Source organism: Taurulus bubalis (assembly GCF_910589615.1).
Source record: "Taurulus bubalis genome assembly, chromosome: 2".
In the NCBI taxonomy this organism is placed as follows: domain Eukaryota; kingdom Metazoa; phylum Chordata; class Actinopteri; order Perciformes; family Cottidae; genus Taurulus; species Taurulus bubalis.
The window spans coordinates 8,002,693-8,022,647 of record NC_136590.1 but is presented as its reverse complement, the minus strand read 5'-3'; the positions used below and the strand labels follow the sequence as shown (position 1 = coordinate 8,022,647).

At 40.4% G+C, this 19,955-nt stretch overlaps 1 protein-coding gene across 1 annotated transcript; it reads left to right on the top strand.

The window, feature by feature from the left end:
- The first annotated feature begins 1,568 nt into the window (after positions 1-1,568).
- On the top strand, positions 1,569-18,081 carry glud1b (glutamate dehydrogenase 1b). Its single transcript, XM_079237134.1, has 13 exons — positions 1,569-2,085; positions 5,289-5,369; positions 6,088-6,143; positions 6,866-6,929; positions 8,129-8,223; positions 9,380-9,559; positions 11,868-12,005; positions 12,143-12,280; positions 12,394-12,474; positions 13,332-13,455; positions 15,148-15,239; positions 16,052-16,114; positions 17,096-18,081. The coding sequence occupies exons 1-13, from the start codon at positions 1,689-1,691 to the stop codon at positions 17,213-17,215; spliced, it is 1,629 nt and encodes a 542-aa protein (XP_079093260.1). The 5' UTR covers positions 1,569-1,688; the 3' UTR covers positions 17,216-18,081.
- Positions 18,082-19,955: the final 1,874 nt, after the last annotated feature.

The following is a 19,955-nucleotide window of genomic DNA, read 5'->3' as shown; positions in this document are numbered from 1 at the left end:
GTCCTCCTCAGGATGAATTATCATAACTTTGATGACCCCTTTTCATTGAGGGCCACCATCAAGTAAAAGTTTTAATGTGTTCAATACTTTGGATTTTCACCAAACCTTCTAAACTAATCCCATCAACCTTAGCGGTACTTTGCATTCTCAGCGTGGAGAATATAATAAACCGAGCATTCAGAATATGCATATTCTTCAATGGCAACAGTCAATTATTTGTGCTGAGAGTCACAAACTGTATATCAACCCCCTCATTAAGTGTTGCTGCCCATGAGGGAGGTTAATGACTGATGCAAACACAATGGGCCTTTCTCACTCACTCCACAGATCTGAGAACTGCTGATGACAGCAGGCCTCACAGAGATCCTCTGGACAAACCACAGAGTACAGAACAGTAGTAGTCGCTGTACAACAGCTAATGAATGTCTAAGCTCATGCACTACAAACGCTCACCCTACAAACTTAATGCACTATTGACATATTTACATTCATTTTAAGTGATTCATCTCAATTATTTTTGAATGCAGTCAGTTTAAATATGATCAATATCATGTGGCCTCCAGGTGGATATTTGGCCTGAAATTAATGCAACCGTCATGTCTCCTGGGACATTCCTATTATAACTCAAATGTATTGTTTATTCAAAGGGCATTGGTCAGAAAGAAAATCAATACTGGGAATTAATGATACTCTTTTGAATTTTAGTTTTAATGTTTTATCAGAACTAAATTAAAGAATCAGGCAGGTATATATGCCATGGTTGTGTGAAATATTTCTTTAACAGGCTTATTTTCCTTTTGGTAATATATATACTTTTTAATATTTTTTTAATTCACTTATTACCACGTTTTACACCCACACTATTTTTTATTTAATAATTGTTTTCTCCAAAATGTAATTTCAGTGTGCTTGTCTTGTAAACCAGATGTCCAAAATTAATCGAGGGCATCTAGATTTGATACTTGCCTACATTTGCATGTGTATCTGTATCCATAGCCATGTCTATTTTTATTTAATTTTCAATCTAGTTTCTTATACAGGAATGGAAATGTTTATATGGACTATTAATTGCACCGTAATTTGAGCATCTAACAATACAACACATCTTAACAAGATAAAATCATATTTCATCATTTGCTTATATGATGTTTTCCTTACCACACACATCACCATTTATGTTTTGAACATTGCCAATTAACAAAATACTAACCAGTTTCAACCATTTGAAATTAACTGTGACCAACTGTGATCACATGAAGCTATCCACAATTATCCTTTAATACACTATCACAACCCTAAGATTGGTTCCTGCATGGAAATAAATTAATATATATAATTTGACTTTCTTTTATGGTCTTTTCATTTAATTAAAATAATAGACTAGTAATTCAATGGCGCAAACTCGGGAACGCGCGCTGTCAGTTTCCTTGCACCGTCGCGCGCGCTCCCGTTGGTCCTCCTCTTCCGCGTGCGCACCAAGGAGCCCCCTCTTACTGCCTTCCTTGGCTCCTGCTGCCTTTTAAAATAAACGGACACAGTATGCCATTCCCCACTCGGCCAGAGGACGGGACGCGGTGAGGAGTTGCTGTGTTGCTCATTTTATCCCCCTCTCCTGTCGTCGCCCCCATTGTCCTTGTCGTTTAGTTGCCTCTTCATTACTTCCTTCACCCGGTTCGCTAGTTTCAGTCATGTATCGGTACTTCGGGGAGCTGCTGAGCCGCTCTGCGGGTAGCGCTCTGGCCTCGGGGTACGTCGAGTCCGCCCTCCCGGCGTCCTCGTCCCTGATGCGGGTCCGCCGCTATGCGGACGCGGCGGACAAGCCCGACGACCCCAACTTCTTCCGGATGGTCGAGGGCTTCTTCGACCGCGGCGCCAGCATCGTGGAGGACCAGCTGGTGGCGGACCTGAGGACCAAGGAGACCCCCGAGCAGAAGAAGAAGCGTGTGCGTGGCATCCTGCGCATCATCAAGCCCTGCAACCACGTCCTGAGCGTGTCTTTCCCCATCAAGAGGGACAACGGAGAGTGGGAGGTGGTGGAGGCGTACCGCGCCCAGCACAGCCAGCACAGGACACCCTGCAAAGGGGGTAAGAACCGGCCGGACCGCCGCGGCTGGCACCCCCATGTCGGCTAGCTTGTAGCCAGCTACTTAGCTTTAGTTAGCAGCTCCACTAGCATGAACTCCAGCTGCTGTCAACTGCTGCTAATTTTAGTGTATCCCGTTACACACCGCTCCACTGTTTAATCCGCAGCGAAACATACACTTCAACCACACCTTGTTTCCACAATAATAATTATAACGGCTTGATGTGTTTCCTGTATTTCACTACTGCGCACTGCGCTCGTGAGACTTTCTGTGCAGTTTATGTTGACCTTCCTGCTCACCTGAAGATATAATGTTACCATGTTATGTGGGCTTGCAGTCAAACTGCAGCACCCCCTCCCCCAATTCTTTGTGCAGTTTTGAGCTGTAATCTTGTTTTTCTTGCACGACAGTTTTGCCATCTTGCGATCCAGTTGTTTGATCTGGTTCAATACCGATCATGTGGTTGGGGTTTCCTCTGATCTACTCTTATTCATATTATTCTTATGTGTGTGTCAGATGAAAAGGGCACCAGGTGTTATGTCTTTGAGCATGTCAGGCCTTGGCTATCACAAAACACATGGTCGACCATTGAAGGCCTATTGCTTATGCACTTTTCTGTCCTATGATGTATACACATTATATAAGTCGGGCCAAATACACACAATGTGTTACTCATTCATTGTTCAGACAACTACTAAAATGCACTGTTTAAACAAGCTTCATGTGCAATGTGTCAACCTTGGGCCGAGTATGGTGTACATTGTATGACACTGTCACATACTTTGGTTCAAAGTTCAAAGCAGAGGCATTATGGGCTTCTGCTGCAGTGCACTCTGGGTAATTTGTGATTGGAGGGATATGATGTATATGAGGTCGGAAGGAGTGTGAAAGCTGGGGAGGGGGTGGTTTTGTTTCCAGGCACTCCTATTTGTCAGTGGTGTGACAGCTGGGGGAGGGTGGGCGAGGAGGCTTTCCCAGCAGAAAGAGACATGGCATGTTTGAACGGTGTGGTGTGACTATTTGCTTGGTACTACCCGCATATAACGCCCTTCCATTGTACCTGCTGGAAGTAGTACATATAGGCATATGTCTGCTGAAGACATGCACTAGCACATTAGCGTGGGCGCTGTGCTGAACATGCCTGAATTCACTTTTCAAAGATGGATTAGAAAACAGACAAGTTGAGAGTGACTCATTTATGGAACAAGATGCATGATCTACTACAGATTTTTCCTCAAACCACTTAACGGTTTAAATAATCTCCAGTCTGTACAGCCAGCCATCAGAGAGAGAGATCACTCGGAAGACATTTATTAAAATCAATAACATTAAAAGAGCGTCATGGCTTCTATTCATCTCATAAAAGCTTGAGGAGAGCAGAGCATCTCCTCGAGCCGACGCTAAATCAAAACCCAGCTTGGTGTTAAAGGTCCTACAGTGGTAGTATTACTAAGTATCTTCCTCGTTCTCATGTTGCCTAATCCAGATCCAAGGCACCGTTAACCAATGGTCACAAATCACAGCAGTGGCCTGTCAAACAAGTCTGTTTGGACTTGGTGCGAGCCTTCTGAATTATAGGGGTGTGATAGGAGTAAGAGCAGTTATTGTTTCCAGTGGGTTTAATCATTGATGTGGTGCATAGACCCATTATTGCTGTATTCAGATCAAACTGCAAAGTGCAAAGGCTGTTTTTTTTTGTTGTTATGCGCATGTGTTGCTCATAGCCCCCCTTTCAGAGCGACACAGAGCGGCAGCTGCTGTCTCCTGAATGAGCGTCCTAACTCGGGAATATCATGTGCCATTTCTGTGTGTGCAAAGTTATTTGAACAACCATGGAAGATAGTTAGTGGAAGATGGTCTTATTTGATCTAGTTTTGTTTATTCGGCTAAATTGTCAAGATCTTTATCCTTTCTGTGCAGAAGTTCATGTCACATTGAAAACACAAGTGCAGCAGTATGTCAAAGTTGCATGTCCCATACTGTATGAAAGTTAAAGACAGTAGTATCTTTCTTATAACTTCATATAGATATGTGGCAGGGTATTTTAGGCTGGAGAGGCTCTGTCGGGCCTTCATGCCTGGCTGTGGAAATTTAACGGCCCCGACCACTGCAGGAACTTTAGATTTCAGTGCAAGCTCTGTATATTTCCAAAAAATCTGTCCTCCATTTCAGAGGAATGTGTTTACAGAATATGTTTTGGAGCCGGTTGCTGTGGTGAGCTGTTGGCTGGGCGGATACATGAGTGGCTGGATGGGGGATGGGTGTATAGGCAGCCAGGCTTTTTTCTTTATTTCCTTTTAATTTGATCAGCGAGCTCCAGATTGTCTTGTGTTGGGCTCGAGGTAACTCAGCTGATCTTTGGATGAATGGAAATAAATATAGAAGGGGAGAACCACAGCAGCACTCTTAAAGATAGAGCTTTGTTTTGGGTGGTTTGATCTTTCCTTCTGACTGCAGTAATGTGAAAGGGAAGTAGGTGGGCACAGAAGTGGCATTTGAAGATGACGTCATTGTGGTTGGCCTTTTACTTGTGTTTCTGCTTCCAGTCGAACACATTACAAATGACACACAGTTCTTTTGTCCCCTCAAAGAAGTGTTTCCTCCGCTTTGTGCCGTTTGCCCTTGGGTTTCTCTTTGGAAGCTAAACCTGGACGAGCTATATTTGGGAATGCCAGACAATCTCTCACACACACACACACACACGCTATACCAGTAAGATGAAGTAGTGGTTCTTGGGCGGGCTGGCTGTATGGTCTCATGTAACGCCCCACACAGGCTGGCCCACACATGTCACCATGGCTACGGTAGTAAACCCCAGACAACAGGCGGGTATGACTGTACCTCAAGGGTGGTAGTCAGAAAGGGAAGCTGGGATTGGTTCTTGAGGTTCTCCACACGCCCACCGCCCGCTACCGTGACTGCCAGGCACAGTCTGTGATCTCTGACCTGTTTGTGTGGTCTTGTGTGGTTGTGGAAAACACACTATGACTACTGGTGCAGTCCTGTCTTTGACGGTGATCTATCTCTTCTCTTCATTTCCCCTTTCTGTTGTTGAGCTGCACATGTAGTGGAGGCAGTGTCAGTGTAGGCTAATGATGTCCCCATGTTGCAGTCTAAACTCTTAATCTGTTTACAAGTACTTTAAAATACAGTATATTATACATTGGCAGTGTTGTAAACTTCCCTGTGTGCGTGTCCTTTTAGGTATCCGTTACAGTGATGAGGTGTCTGTGGACGAGGTCAAAGCCCTGGCCTCTCTGATGACCTACAAGTGTGCTGTTGTCGGTAAGTATTAGTCTTCCACAAAGACTCCTGCTGGTTATCCCCTCATCACATTTACATATTCATACTTTTTGTCTTCTCAAGTTCTCATTATTTATCCACCTTTTTATATTTAATCTTCAGTAACATGAAAAGCCCAAACTGGGTGGCCATTGCACATTCTTATACCAGCATCCCAACAAATACACTGATCTTAGGTATCGCATATTTTAATGAGTTCGCCTACCAGATTGTGAACCTGTAGTGAATTATTGGAATGGAGAATTAAGCTTTTAGTGTGTTGTAGCAGCCAACACAGTCTGTAATAACTATTCATATTTAAAACCACGCCTATTCCTGACTGATCAGAACTCTGATCAGAACTCAGAAGAAACATTAGACTTTTTTTATGATCTATTTATTAATTTATGGACAACTTCAATATTATATTTATCAATACATACTACAATGATGTAAATGACAAAGATTAATTTAAGGTATTTTTTTCAATCGTCAAGTAGCCGATGAACACGTTTGTCTATCATCATGCTCACATTGTTTTGACGCTGAGGCTAATGGTTTTAAAATGTACTCAAATAGTGAATCGCAACTTGTAAATCAAAACTATTGTATTGGAATGAAACATTTTATAAAATAAAGTTGTTTATGGAAAGATCTTGTCATGCGTGTTTGGCAGAAGCGTTTGAATGTTCTCTCTTTTAAAGCTCTTATTATCCTCCAGATGTGCCATTTGGGGGAGCCAAAGCCGGAGTCAAGATCAACCCCAAGAATTACTCTGTAAGCCTTCTAATGTCAATCCTCCCCCACACTCGCATGCACATGTAGAAACACACAGACATGTTTTACTGAAAGCAACAAAGCCTCTGACAAGCTGGCAGTCATTGCACGGATATCAGTTTTTCTGTGTTTCTGTCTCTTCTGTTCTCACATCCAAACAAACATGGATGATGACTCAATCACACTGGAATGCAAAAGGCAGTGCTGCTGGATCTCGTCCTTTCATTTTGGGGAAGAGTGCTTGAGATGGAAAAAGAGGGAGAACAGGATATCAAATGTGTCTTTTTGCCTTTCTTTAGAGTGAATTTGGGTAAGAGGTTAAAGGCTGTAGGAACTGTGTTGCCAGTTGATACTTGGATGTCTACGAGTATTTTTACTGTTTTAAGTTATGCCTTTTATTTGATTATGGGGAGGGATTTTAATGCAATCATTGATACACACGGGGAAATAAACAGACTTATTATTAGAAAGGTTATTGATTGGCTGTTGCCTAAGAGGTAACTGGAAGGAAGCTCCCAAACAAAAACCTCAGTTTTGTCAAAATGACTGCAGCATGTTTCTTTATATCAAATGGAAACTGTTGCTTTATATGGACGACACCTTGTTTGGATTGCTGTTAGTAATGTACTGACTTTTTCTTCCTGGCTTACTTCCCTTCCTCGAATGTCTTAAACTGTAACCAACATGTTTTTCTGAAACTATACTGTGTATGTCTGTTGCAGGATAATGAGCTGGAGAAGATTACCAGGAGATTCACTATTGAGCTGGCCAAGAAGGGTTTTATTGGTATGTTTCTGTGTGTGAATTTCAACAATCGTTTAAATCGATAACTGTTAAGTTATTGCAAACAAATGTAATTTCATAACTCTTAGTAGTACTGTGAGTGTTAATTTATTGCGCTTGACGGTTGGTTCGTGACAGTGTTCTTGTTGTTCTTTGACTGTGTTGGACATTTCTGTGGTGGTGAGAGGTGAATGTTTCCACCCAGAGAAGTAAACATTTCCTGTCATCGAGCGCTGTTTATTCAGGTTGGGGTAGCTCAGGGTGTGCCTGTGTAAACTGGAAAGGGAGACAATTAATAATGGTAAAAAAGAAGCACAGGGCTTAAAATGATAGTTCAACTTAAACCTGATATTTACAGGTGGAGAAAACTGAATTAATAACCAATCTCTTAATTCTGTGTGGGTGTGGCTGTCACCTTTTCCCTCCTTATGAATGAGTTTGCAGGTATGGAAATTGTTTAGATGGCCTTACCAAAATAAAGCCACAAGCCGCCACTGGTCATAAGTCTTTCAGCCATAACTGATGAACGTGAACTGTCAAATCAAGGCAACTTGCATACCCTTCGGAAGACATTTTTGTCTTGCCTTGACCAATGATTTGTGAACATAATAATATTACAGAAATCGGATATAAGTTTCTGAATAAAGTTGTAGTATTTACCTGTTAAGCAAGGCCACACATAAGCTGCTTAACCGGTACATGTCTAACGGCCCCTACACAAATGCATGTTAGTGTTTATGGTGTGTTCAGTTCAAACACACAGAAATGAGAGATATGACACTATATGCTTGTATGCAGCAATAGTTGTGCCATTAAGTGAGATTTGATACAAGCGCCTTCACCACTGAATTGTTATACACCCAGGAGGCAAAGCAGCACCCTTTGCACACATCACTAATGCCACTATTGAGAAAGCTCTCTCTCTCTCTCTCTCTCTCTCTCGGTAGTCCCATCCCCCATCTCTCTGCATGCATGCTTCTGATTTTGTATACATTATATTAAGGTGGTTTGTATGTGTACATGCATGCTATCATCCGAATTCTAATTATTTAAGCCAAGGTAATTGGTTATCAAGACTGGGAACTTGGTTTTATACAAAAACTCAATATGTTAACCGCCCAGTGTGTGTTGTTGTTTAATTCCTGCACTGTGACCGGAGTGCTTGGTTAACTCTTGCTTTCTTACCCGTCTGCCGACACCAGGACCTGGCATCGACGTCCCGGCCCCAGACATGAGCACAGGAGAGAGGGAAATGTCCTGGATCGCCGACACGTACGCCAACACCATCGCACACACTGTGAGTTCTCGGGCATACACAACCAATCTATGTGACTTGCCCTGTTTTTATTTTTTTTTATTTTGTACAAATTTTAAAATAGGCCAAATTGAAAGGAAGGAAGGAGTGAGTCACATGGAAAGCACGAGCGGTGGTTTCCTGCCTCTCCCTTCCCAGCCGACCACTGAGACATTCCTCCTCTTTGAAATGCAGCTTTACAAAATGAGGCCTGTGTGTTTGTTATCATTTAATAGTTCTCTTATCAAACCTGTCAAACAAGACTTATTTGACGAAAGATGGATTATATTTACCCACGCGTGTTTAAGCACATGTTAATCTGTATATCACAGCTGTTTTTTAATTATTATTATTAAATTATAATACTCAGATACTTTTACTTAACCTTGATTTTAACTGTCTTGAAGTCCAGAAAAAGTGTAATTGACTTCAGAAATAGGTGGGAAAAGGCAGCGACATTGTTTAGAATAGAGTTAAGTGATTATTAGCAGTATTTTTTATTTATTTTTTTTGTTATAATTCGTTATCCAGCAAAACTATTCTAAAGTTCCAGCTCCACCATTGTGAGGATTTTGCTCTTCATAAACTGAAAATCTTTGAGACTGGTCGCACAAAAACAAAGTAAGCATCTTAAGACTAAAGGATTAATTGTAAAAAAAATATCAATAGATTAATTAATTATGAAAATGATTGTTACATGTAGAAGTCGTAACTTCCCAGAGCCCACGGTGAGGTCTTCAAATCTCCTGATTCTCAATCACATAGAGGAGACTGACCCTTTTTTATTGTAGAATCAACTCGCTAAGCGCGCTGTATACCGCCTACAATACAATGTTAATTTCTGCAAACATTGGAATCCATTCTGGTGGATGAACCTACGTTTTCGGCTAGAAATTTAACCTGCGTTTTGTGTCTCGTAGTAATTTTCCCTTTCTGCTTTTCTCTCACATTACCGACAACAACAACTCCAAACTCTTCCCATTCTGTGTCGCGACATACAGTACATTCAGAATGGCGAGGCCGATCACGCTCAGCCATGGTAGTTGTTGCTTGTCTCAGTGGTTCGCTGGAGAAGTAAAATCTCCTGTGAGCATCGTCAACAAGGCTGTGTACATAATCCTACTGCATGTGGTTTGAGCTTCTCTGTATGCGTTTGCAGGACATCAACGCCCACGCGTGTGTGACAGGAAAGCCCATCAGCCAGGGAGGAATCCACGGACGTATCTCAGCCACCGGTCGTGGAGTTTTCCACGGCATCGAAAACTTCATCAACGAGGCGTCCTATATGAGCATGGTGGGCCTGACACCCGGCTTCCAGGACAAGACTTTCATCATCCAGGTACACACACACACACACACACACACACACGCGTGCACACATCTAGGTTTGATGATCAAAGAAGAAACATTTTTAGATGGAAACGGGATAGATGAGACCCTATATGTGCTGCAGATATTTGCACACGGATACTCAAAGGATTTAAGGTTTCATTTGAAATCATGATGAAGGGTTTTAGAGCTTCAATCAGGGCCACGCCATCTGCTTTAGCCCTGATCTGCTCATACCGAGCAGACGGCAGCGAACCGAAGGAGGTTCACTGCTTTTTTTTTTTTTTTTTTTGTATCGTCAATGATTAAATGTAATCAATGGTATACCTTATTTGAAAGATATGATGACAAGTAACCTTGCATAAGTCTCAAACAAAGAGGTAATAGACATGGCGCAAAAAGTACAGAGGTGGGAAACATTTTCATTTCAATAAGGTTACCATTTTAAATTAAACTTTACATCTGAAAGAAGATCATTGCTAATGATCTTCACGTATCATTGCTAAACATGCACACGCACACACACGCTAACACGGGCATTGAGCCCCCAGGCACCGGCCTCTGCTTTCCTAGAAATCGTTCTATAATGACCTTTTCTTTCATGACAACAATGTGATCAGGTATTCAAGGTGAACAAAGAAAATATTTAATCACATTTCGATTTAGATATTAGAGGGAATAATAATTTACGGTAGACATTCTCTTTTTCATTGAATAACATATTACAATGATTATGGTGTGAATTTTGTTGTTGTAGCTGTACAAAAAAAATGTCTAGGCCAGGACAATATTACGCCTTTAACACATGTTTAGCCTGCGATTTGAAAATGTCTCTCGGACTTATTGCGATCTCAATAAAATGTGTTCGTTGTGTTGCCCTGTGAACAACCCTGCATGTGTAACACTCAGACACATACAAGAGGGTGTGCTTCAAAGCACACATTTAAATATCCATTCCTTGCTTTTTATAGAGATTTGCAAAGAGGACGTTTCTTTCCCCCAGAAACAATAAATATAACTATTAGCAATGTTGAAGAGGGATGATGTTTGTGGAAGGTGTATTTGTGCGAGGGAGAAGAATTGTTCACAGCAGCTGAACCATGATGTGGATGTTCAAAAAGCTTGTGTGTGTGTGTGTGTGTGTGTGTTTGAGGATTATGTTGTGCTGAGATTAGATTTTCTTAGAGATTTATTAGTGACGGAGGAGAGACCGATATCTAGTGTGGTATCAAGACAGGGTCATGTTTTTATTCCATTACACTTAATTTAAAATACATCAGTTGTGAGTCTCTTCGTATCCTGTTATCCTGCAGTTCTGTTACGTCTGAACTAGGAATGTGTTGCACGCGACACTAAATATACTGTGAGATGAGACCGGATGCTTCAGCTGTAAAAATGTTACCCGTTAGAGGTTTTCCAATTTTTTTCATTTAAACGTAATGTCCATCTACCAGAGATTATATGATGGCAACCTGTTTGAAAGCACATGGTATTCAAAAGGAAAAATTTAAGGAAAAGTTAAGAGGAAAATCACAGGAGCTCACTGTACATAAAACATGACACAAAAATATTCAACAATATTAGTTTGCCTTCAAATTATACTGAGAAGTATTACATTTGGAGACGGAGGCAATGTTCAGTTTATTTTATATAGCCCAACATCACAAATACAAATTTGCCTCGGAGGGCTTTACAATCTGTACACATAACATCACTGTCCCGGGACCTGTTGATTTATTTATAAACGGTTTTCATTCACCTCGGACCGTTAAAACCTCATGATCGATGCAGAGAAGATGTCTTGCTTGAGTCTACTTCAGTGTGAACAGTCAGCTGTTCACTTACCAGGCAGTCTGCAGTACAGTGTGTAGTATACAGTTAGTATGCCTTTTCAGATCATTGTGGCTTCGGTTGTAAATCAGTAATTGTTCTGCTTTATGGCAATATTGCTACATTTATTCTTTCATGAATACATACGTTATAGATTGTAACCAGGCAACAGAATGACTACTAGACGGCATCCCTTCTGTCCATCTGGGCCTATTTTTTTTGTTTATTATTCCATTTCTCACCATGTTTACTCAAAATACTTGTAATCAGCCATATGGCACCTCAGAGATCTCGTTTCAGGTCATGGATGATGTCATGATGGTGTGAACACTTAAACCGGCCACATGGTGGCACTAGAGTACAGAGTTGCATGGAGCTGAATCATAGTTTAAAATGTTTGTACTACATATCTAATCAATTATTTAAAAAGTGCATGTCATAGTTATGTTAAACTGTGCTGATTATTAACTTAATGTAACCTTTCACAGGGCTTTGGTAATGTGGGTCTCCACTCCATGAGGTACCTGCACAGGTTTGGGGCAAAGTGTGTGGGCATCGGTGAGATTGATGGATCCATCTACAACCCCGACGGCATCGACCCCAAAGAGCTGGAGGACTACAAACTGGTACCAGCACAACTTCTGTCTCCTTTCTTTTTTCTTTTATTTGTTCTTTTGCCTTACCCCCAAATAGTTTTCTCTGGAAAGTCTACTGAAACATTAACATTTTGTATGCAACGTATGTGTTTCTGCTCTTTCTGTAGCTAAACGGCACCATTGTGGGCTTCCCAGGCGCCAAAGCGTACGAAGGGAGCATTCTGGAAGCAGATTGCCACATCCTGATCCCTGCTGCCGGAGAAAAGCAGCTCACGCGTGTCAACGCCCCCAGGATCAAGGCCAAGGTAGACGCTCACTTTGATTGATCTGAGATGCCGTGCTTAAATTTGTTAGTTTACTCCACATGAGTTGCAACTTGTTTGCAGTCATGTGAAGTGTGTGTGTTTGTCTCTTTCAGATCATTGCGGAAGGTGCCAATGGACCCACCACTCCAGATGCCGACAAGATCTTCCTGGAGAACAACGTCATGGTTATTCCTGTGAGCACAGAAATGCAAACTGCAACATTGGAAACACTCTCAACATTCAGATATGAAGCTTTTTTACTCATGTTTCCTTCAGCTCTGCTTATTTAACTAGTTTCTGAAATGTCAAAACGAACCAGAGGTTTGGTGCGACTAAATCTTTTTTACAAAACTGCAATGAGGCAGCACATTTAATTTAATTAAGACTTCATCAACTTCTGAGTGATGGGTCCCTACATTAACTTAAACATTTAAGTGTTGGTTATTTCCCATCAAAGATTTCTCATCTTTTTGTCTGAACTCGTCTCACTAATTTTGTAGTGGGCAGAAAATTGATGTCACAAACTTCTTGGCACCAATCAGGATTTTGCGTAATTTAAAATCTGATGACAGTTTGTGGAGCCGTTTGCTTTTGTTTCCAGTAATGTCAATCTAGTCTAACCCAGTCCTTATGGAGCAGATTCACTTTAGAATGTAATTGTTACTTATTTGATCATGAATATTTAATGTTGCAGCAAAAAAGACACAATATTATACACACTTTGTAAATATAAGTCTAAGACACTAAGGCGAAACCCAAACGAGTAACAAGTAAATAATTCTGAAAACAGGAAGCGAGAGTTGTCGACTAGAATCCAACTTTTATTGTGTAAGCAACAGATATAATGTTCATTATGCGTTATACTTATCTTTTGCTTGATTTTACACGTTTTCACAAAAGCATTTAATTGTCTTTTTATATGACAGAGAAATAATTTTCTTCCCAAATGAAATCTTAAAACAAACAATTCAGGAGAAACGTCATCACAATATGTCAACACACGGAGCGAAGATCAAACGGTTGAGTGTGTGTGTGATGTTTCATCCTGCAGGACATGTACCTGAATGCTGGCGGTGTGACGGTGTCATATTTCGAGTGGCTGAAGAATCTCAACCACGTCAGCTATGGAAGACTGACCTTCAAATATGAGAGAGACTCAAACTACCACCTGCTCAGTGAGTACAAGTACTCTCTACTTCCCTGATAACATTCAGACACACTAAAGTGTGCTCGGGTCATGAGGCGCAATCAGAAGATACGTAGTCATTACATTCTTAACTCGTGGGACACAATTTTAAACCAATCTATAAACACCAGAAAGAGAAGTTGTACAGATGTACGGTAAATGACAAACTGAATAACCAATCAGAGAAAAATATGTAGTTGATTTTACAACCCAGTTACCTACCCATGCAATTAAATCTTAAAAATTAAAGCTTTAACAAGCAGTTACTTGGAATCATCCGTTTTATATATTTTTCCTCAGAAATCTATATCTCATCAGTTGGGCTTGGTAGGGGTGGGAAGAGTGCCCTCTGGCTGGTCAAGGCGGCTGTCCTCATTGTTTAAATTTAACACTTCCATGTTTGCTGATAAGTTGTGTTGCTGGGCATTTTCTTTCATCTGTTGAAAATCTCTCTCAAACCTTGTCATTAGTTGTCCTTGTACCATAACTGTTACTTCAGAACGAAACATTATGGTACATTCCTTGGACTTGAGTCTGATTAGGTCGTCGCTTTGAATTTCCTCAAGTTTTGGATACTTTTCCTTCATTTCTTTCAGCCATTCTTTTACATTTGTGCTGTAGAAAACCAGGTTGTTTCTTCTACCATCAGCACGTTCATCGTAAAAGAGAGTGTCTTTATTGGTATGCAGTGTTGTTTTTTTGAAGTCCTTTCTTTTTTGGTCACCTTTACATTCATCCGGGTAGTCAAATCCACGAGCAGCCATCTATATCAGACCAAAAAAGAAACATATTTTTTGGGGTAAAAGAACATGCTACAGATAAATGGCACGAGACATTCAACCCATCAGACTTGCTGTGATGTCATTCCTTGTATTTCTCTTTGCGTTGCGATGCTCTGGATTTCTCAGTGGGATGGTGGAAACTCTGTCTCTGCAGCAGCTTCCTGAAGGCACAAGCTGAACACTTAAGTTTAACTCTTCTTTTACTGCAGCTTCAGGTTGTTGCAGCACATGCTGTGGTTACTGAAATAGGTATTTTCACGAACATTGTTGTTGACTTCCAAATTTAAGTTTTACAAAACAATCATGGACAACTTTTCTTGTTCAATCCTTTCCTGGCTGGCAGTTTTACATTGCTGACAAGACTGTTCATGTTAAATTAAATACAAATGTATCTTGTAATTAACAAAACAAAAAATAAATAAAAAGAACAAGAATGTGAAGGACAGATGGATGTATTCTTACTGGATCTGTGGCGACTCCGGCTCTCGGTGAAGTTCTGTGTAAGTTCGGCGTAAACAGGTGTCAGCTGATGTGAAGTCTCTGTCCAAGAGAAAAGACCTCTTTCACAACTTCTTTCCGTTTTTATTTATACACTCTGCCTCGATCACATACAGCCAATCATTGAACGGAAACATGTGATATGGTCATATCACACAAATGAAGAATGCCAGATGGGTGTGTCATCACTAGTATTTCTTATCGATGCAATACATTTACATGGAGCACAAAGTATTTTGTCTTTTCTACTCCTGTATTTGTATCTGTATAAACTTAAATTATCATTCCTGCTAACACCGGCATGTTTACATCTTGTTTACATGCTCTGTCCCTATGCAATAAATAAGTAGAAACAAAATGTCTTTAATTTTGCCTTCTCTTTTTTTTTCTTCTTCTTCTAGTGTCTGTGCAGGAAAGTTTAGAGAGGAAGTTTGGCAAGCAGGGTGGGCCCATACCTGTCGTCCCTACCGCTGACTTCCAGGCCAGAGTTGCTGTGAGTAACACTTGCTGACACACAAATATGCTAAAACTCATTTACAATTCTTCCATCTGACAATTTTGGCAGTTCGACCCGTAACGGGTCTGCACTGGTACGTACAGCCACTACGCACTCTTCATCTTCTCTCCATTTTTGTTTTGTCAATCATCTGTAAAGGACTTTGGATTGCATTTGATTTGTTTGAAAGGTGCTGTATAAATAAAACTTGATTGATGGATACTATGCCTGCGCTCAAGTACACTGACAGAAGCTCTCGGACACTCCTGTCAGCCGTATGAATGGATGCATTACATCCCGTAAACAGGTTACAGACTCATTCAGTACCAACACAATTATCACAGTAGGTTAAGTAAAACAAATCTTGACTTCGTATGTGATCAGCTTTATGTGGCTTACTGCTTAATATTATGAGAGTATAATGACTATGAGGATACCTGCTTGCCATGTCAGTGTGCCCAGCATTCTATTCCCGTCAAAGGTTCGCAACACAACATACTGGAAATACTTGATGCATTTAGAGGTTCATTGCCTGGGTAAACTGGGACAATATAACAATCAAACCTCCTGGCACAGACACTGGATCTGTGCGTATTTCAAAAACGATCCTTTCTCCAGATGCCAATGCACTGTCAAAAACAATCACAAAGGCCCATCACAAGTTACCAGAGCCGAGTTGTGTCAAACAGAGTAATACATTTACATTAATATGAAAACACCAAATTCTTAGTGGTAAAAGCAACTACGCTAATGTTTGTTGTTCTTAATCCTGGTCATTATTATATATTAATACTAATCTTCCCTTGCAGGGTGCCTCTGAGAAGGATATCGTTCACTCTGGATTGGCCTACACCATGGAGAGATCTGCCCGGGTAAGATAATCGTACAGGACATCTGCAGTCCAACTTATTTTAGTGATAATATTATCTGAGATGAAACACACCCCTTGCACTTTAGAAATTTGGAAATGTTAGCGAGGTGCACAGAGGTTCGCAGTTTTCTTCATGTCATGTCCCCCATCTCACTGTAAATCAATAAGACTCAACTATTAACAATACTGAGAGAAATGACCGATTCAAGATAAACTTTTCCCAAACTGCCAGAGGTTTTAGACTCAAAGACCCCAGGTTTACTGGCTGACAGTGAGCCCAAGACTTCCAAGCCTCTGTGAAGATAGCTGAGAAACGAGAGTTAAGGCAGCAACAACACATCATGCGGTAGTATAATAAGTACACACTATTTAGCATTAGTAAAGCATGAATAAACACTGAATTCATCATTTATAAAGCATTATTCCAACATGAACACTCATTAGTAACTCATTCGTATGCAAATAAACAGTTATTAATGTTAGATGATTAATAAGACCATTTGTAAAGTGTTAGTAAATGATAAAAAAATGCTGCAATTCATGATTAATTCAGGTAGTTAGTTAAGAATTAGTTAAGTATGTTCTGACTATTTATGCCTCAGAAAGCATGACATAAAATGTGATTTTTAAATATCAAAAAGTGTATGTTCTTAATAAATAATTGTAGGTCTTACTGTATTGACATGACCATTAAAAAGGTGGGATTAGATACGTTCTGTGTCCAATTTTTTAAATGGGTCTTTTTTTTAAAAATCTAATTCGGTCAACACTACAGAAACCCAGTTTCAGGTCATTATTTTGACCTTCCTTTTGAAATATTTACTTATTGTAATGTTCAAAGGCAACTTATTCCAACTCCTGTTGCAGTTGTGTTGCTTTTAAATTGTGCTTGTGCCGCTCTATCCTTCAATGGGTCACCATCTGAGTTGTTAGAATTGCTGTTTTCCAACATTAAATAACACTCTTTCTTTTGCCTTTCTAGCAAATCATGCGCACAGCAACCAAGTATAACCTGGGTTTGGACCTTCGGACGGCTGCTTACGTCAACGCCATTGAGAAGGTCTTCAAAGTCTACAACGAGGCGGGGCTTACCTTCACATAAATGGCCAATAACGACCCACGATTCCTCTCCCGCCCCCAACCCTCCTGCTATTGATCACCCTCTCCTGCCTCTTCCACCCTCTAAACAGCCTTCAGAACATATCACTGTTTACCGCTGCCCTTTGGCTCTTACACACACACACACACACACTGGCTAGCCTGGTATTTGTCCTGTGATCTTTGTGCTGCCATCATACTGTATCCGCATTTCTGTTTTAATAGTTGCCCTGTTTTGCCTGAGGTTATATCGAGAGAGTAAGATCCTCTCTCTCTCTCCTGTAGCCCTCTTGTAGACGTGAATGATATTGTTGTATGGCAGCCATGTTCAGAACGGCCATTTTGTGATTGCGGAATACACCTGCAACCCTCCTGCTGCGACTATTTCAGTTAGACTGACTACAGATGCCTTACTTCAGAAAAAGGTCTGCTCTAAAAGGGAGATGGCCAATTACATTTAACTTTAATGAAAAGGATTTATCTTCATGTGAATGAATGAGAATAGAGATTTTATTAATCTTGAGTTTGTCATCAAACTCTTCAGGAGCAGTGGATAGTAGTAGTAGTAAAGTTGCCAAGGTTAAAGATTCAAAACAAGATTATAATTTTTTTTCGAAGGATTCTCATCCAGTTTTTTTTTTTTTTCTGCTTTCCCTTCGCTCGTATATTAAAAGCTGCTTCACCCCAACTCCTCCGCTGGCCAAGAACGGGGAGCAGGGAGGGTAAGGTGTCACTGTGACGGCCCGTCCCGTGGTAGAACTTTCCTCAGTTTTAATCGTCCAGTTCCTCGACATGGAAATTATTTTTGGAGGAAATTACTTTTTTTATTTTATTCATTTTTGGAAACCAATAAAAATGTTCAGAAAAACATGCAGTGTGTCACATCGGTTCATTTTCTTTTAAATAAAATTTGCTATGACATATTACATTTTATGACATTCTATATATACTGTGACAAAAAATATATTTTTAGTCATGACCATTAGTGCCACTGACGGGCATCGCCTCACGTCACCTGGCCGGCATGGGACATGTTTACGCGATGGGACCCAGTGTGTCTCACGTTGATGACGTCACCACCGTGGCCCGCGCCAGAAAGTGCCCGTCAGTGGCACCAGTGGTGACATGTTTCTCAGTTTGCTGGTACAAATAATTGATTATGAGCATCTCACTATCACCTGGGTTGATCTACTTACAACTGAGGTGATGGGGTGGCGCGTACCTATCTCAGGACGGTGACTACCGGTATGCTAGCTAGCATACTGGCAAACTAGCATACTGGCAGACTACTCGTAATCAATAATGCGTACATACAAAATATGAAACACTCGCCACTCGTGCCACTGATGGGCATCGCTCCCATCACCATCATATTAATGTTGATTATCAATTTGTGCTGTCTTCCCCTTTTCTGTTGAGAAGATTACAGACTTGTGTTAGCTTTGAGGCACTGCTTATACATGCGCTGTAAGGCATATAGTCCTCACTCTAGTTGGGGTCACACAAAATACTTAACTAATGACCTGAATTAATCATGAATTGCAGTATTAAAACGCATTTATAAAGCACATGTTAACCATTAGTGCATTATGTATAAGTTCTTAATAATTGGTTTGTAATATATTACTTAATTTAAAAATGGGGATCCATCATTTACAAAGTATGAAAACCCAATCATGAAACTCATAATAGTCAAGCTTATTAATCATGAATAAAACATTTATAGCTATTTCTGAATTGTCTACTTATGAGTGTTCATCTTGGAACAATGCTTTATAAATGATGAATTAAGTCTTTATTCATGCTTATGCTAAATAGCGTGTAGTTATTATAAAGTGTTACCGCTTCTTTCTTTTTGCCCAGTGGACAATCTTTCAAAGGGAACACCTCTTATCTTGGAGTTTGAGGTGATACTGTGTCACTGAAAAAAAAAAAATATATATTTTAAATGTTTTATCTCAAATGTGCGTCACATATGAGGTCGCTGCCAAGCGCCTTTCCCTGCAGGTGGCTACTCATAATATGCAGAGCCCCGCCCTCGATAAACTGTCAATGGATAAAGAAAAGACATATTAATTAGCTTTCACTTCCAACGAAGCTGGCTTGCCTGTATGCTTGATATGTGGTGAGAAATTAGCAAACGACAAAACATTTAATGTTGAAAGACACTTCCAGAACAAGCACACATCATTTGCTGAAAAGTATCAAGCTGCAGAAGAGCGAAGAAGAGCGATTTCCTCAACTGCTCCAGCAAACTGAGCAAAAATAAATATACTTTTACGAAGTGGATCAAGTGTCCAAACTCAACTACTGCTGCTAGTTGTTTGACATGCTGTGGGGAGGACAGGTATCGAACCTGCTACCTTGTTACAGGACGACACTCCATACATGAGCCACAAATAAGGAGATGTGTCAAAACCTGCGTAGTTGTGTATTTAATTGACCGACACATTTCAGTGTAATTTTTTCTCTCTTCATAAGAGTTTGAAATTGTTATAACAAGTAAAATAACAATAGAATGTCAAGAATTGTCTTTATTCTTGTTCTATAATTTCATAAATACAACAAACTAGTTTTTGTATATGACTATATATATAAAACTTTATAAGTTGTCATATCAAATAGCCTTTGCGGCGACACATTTTATTTGGTGGGAAATAGGGCAAAATGGCTCTTTGGATAGGAAAGGTTGTAGACCCCTGAACTAGATGATATCAATCTGAGTTTTAGAGATGCTGGGAGGC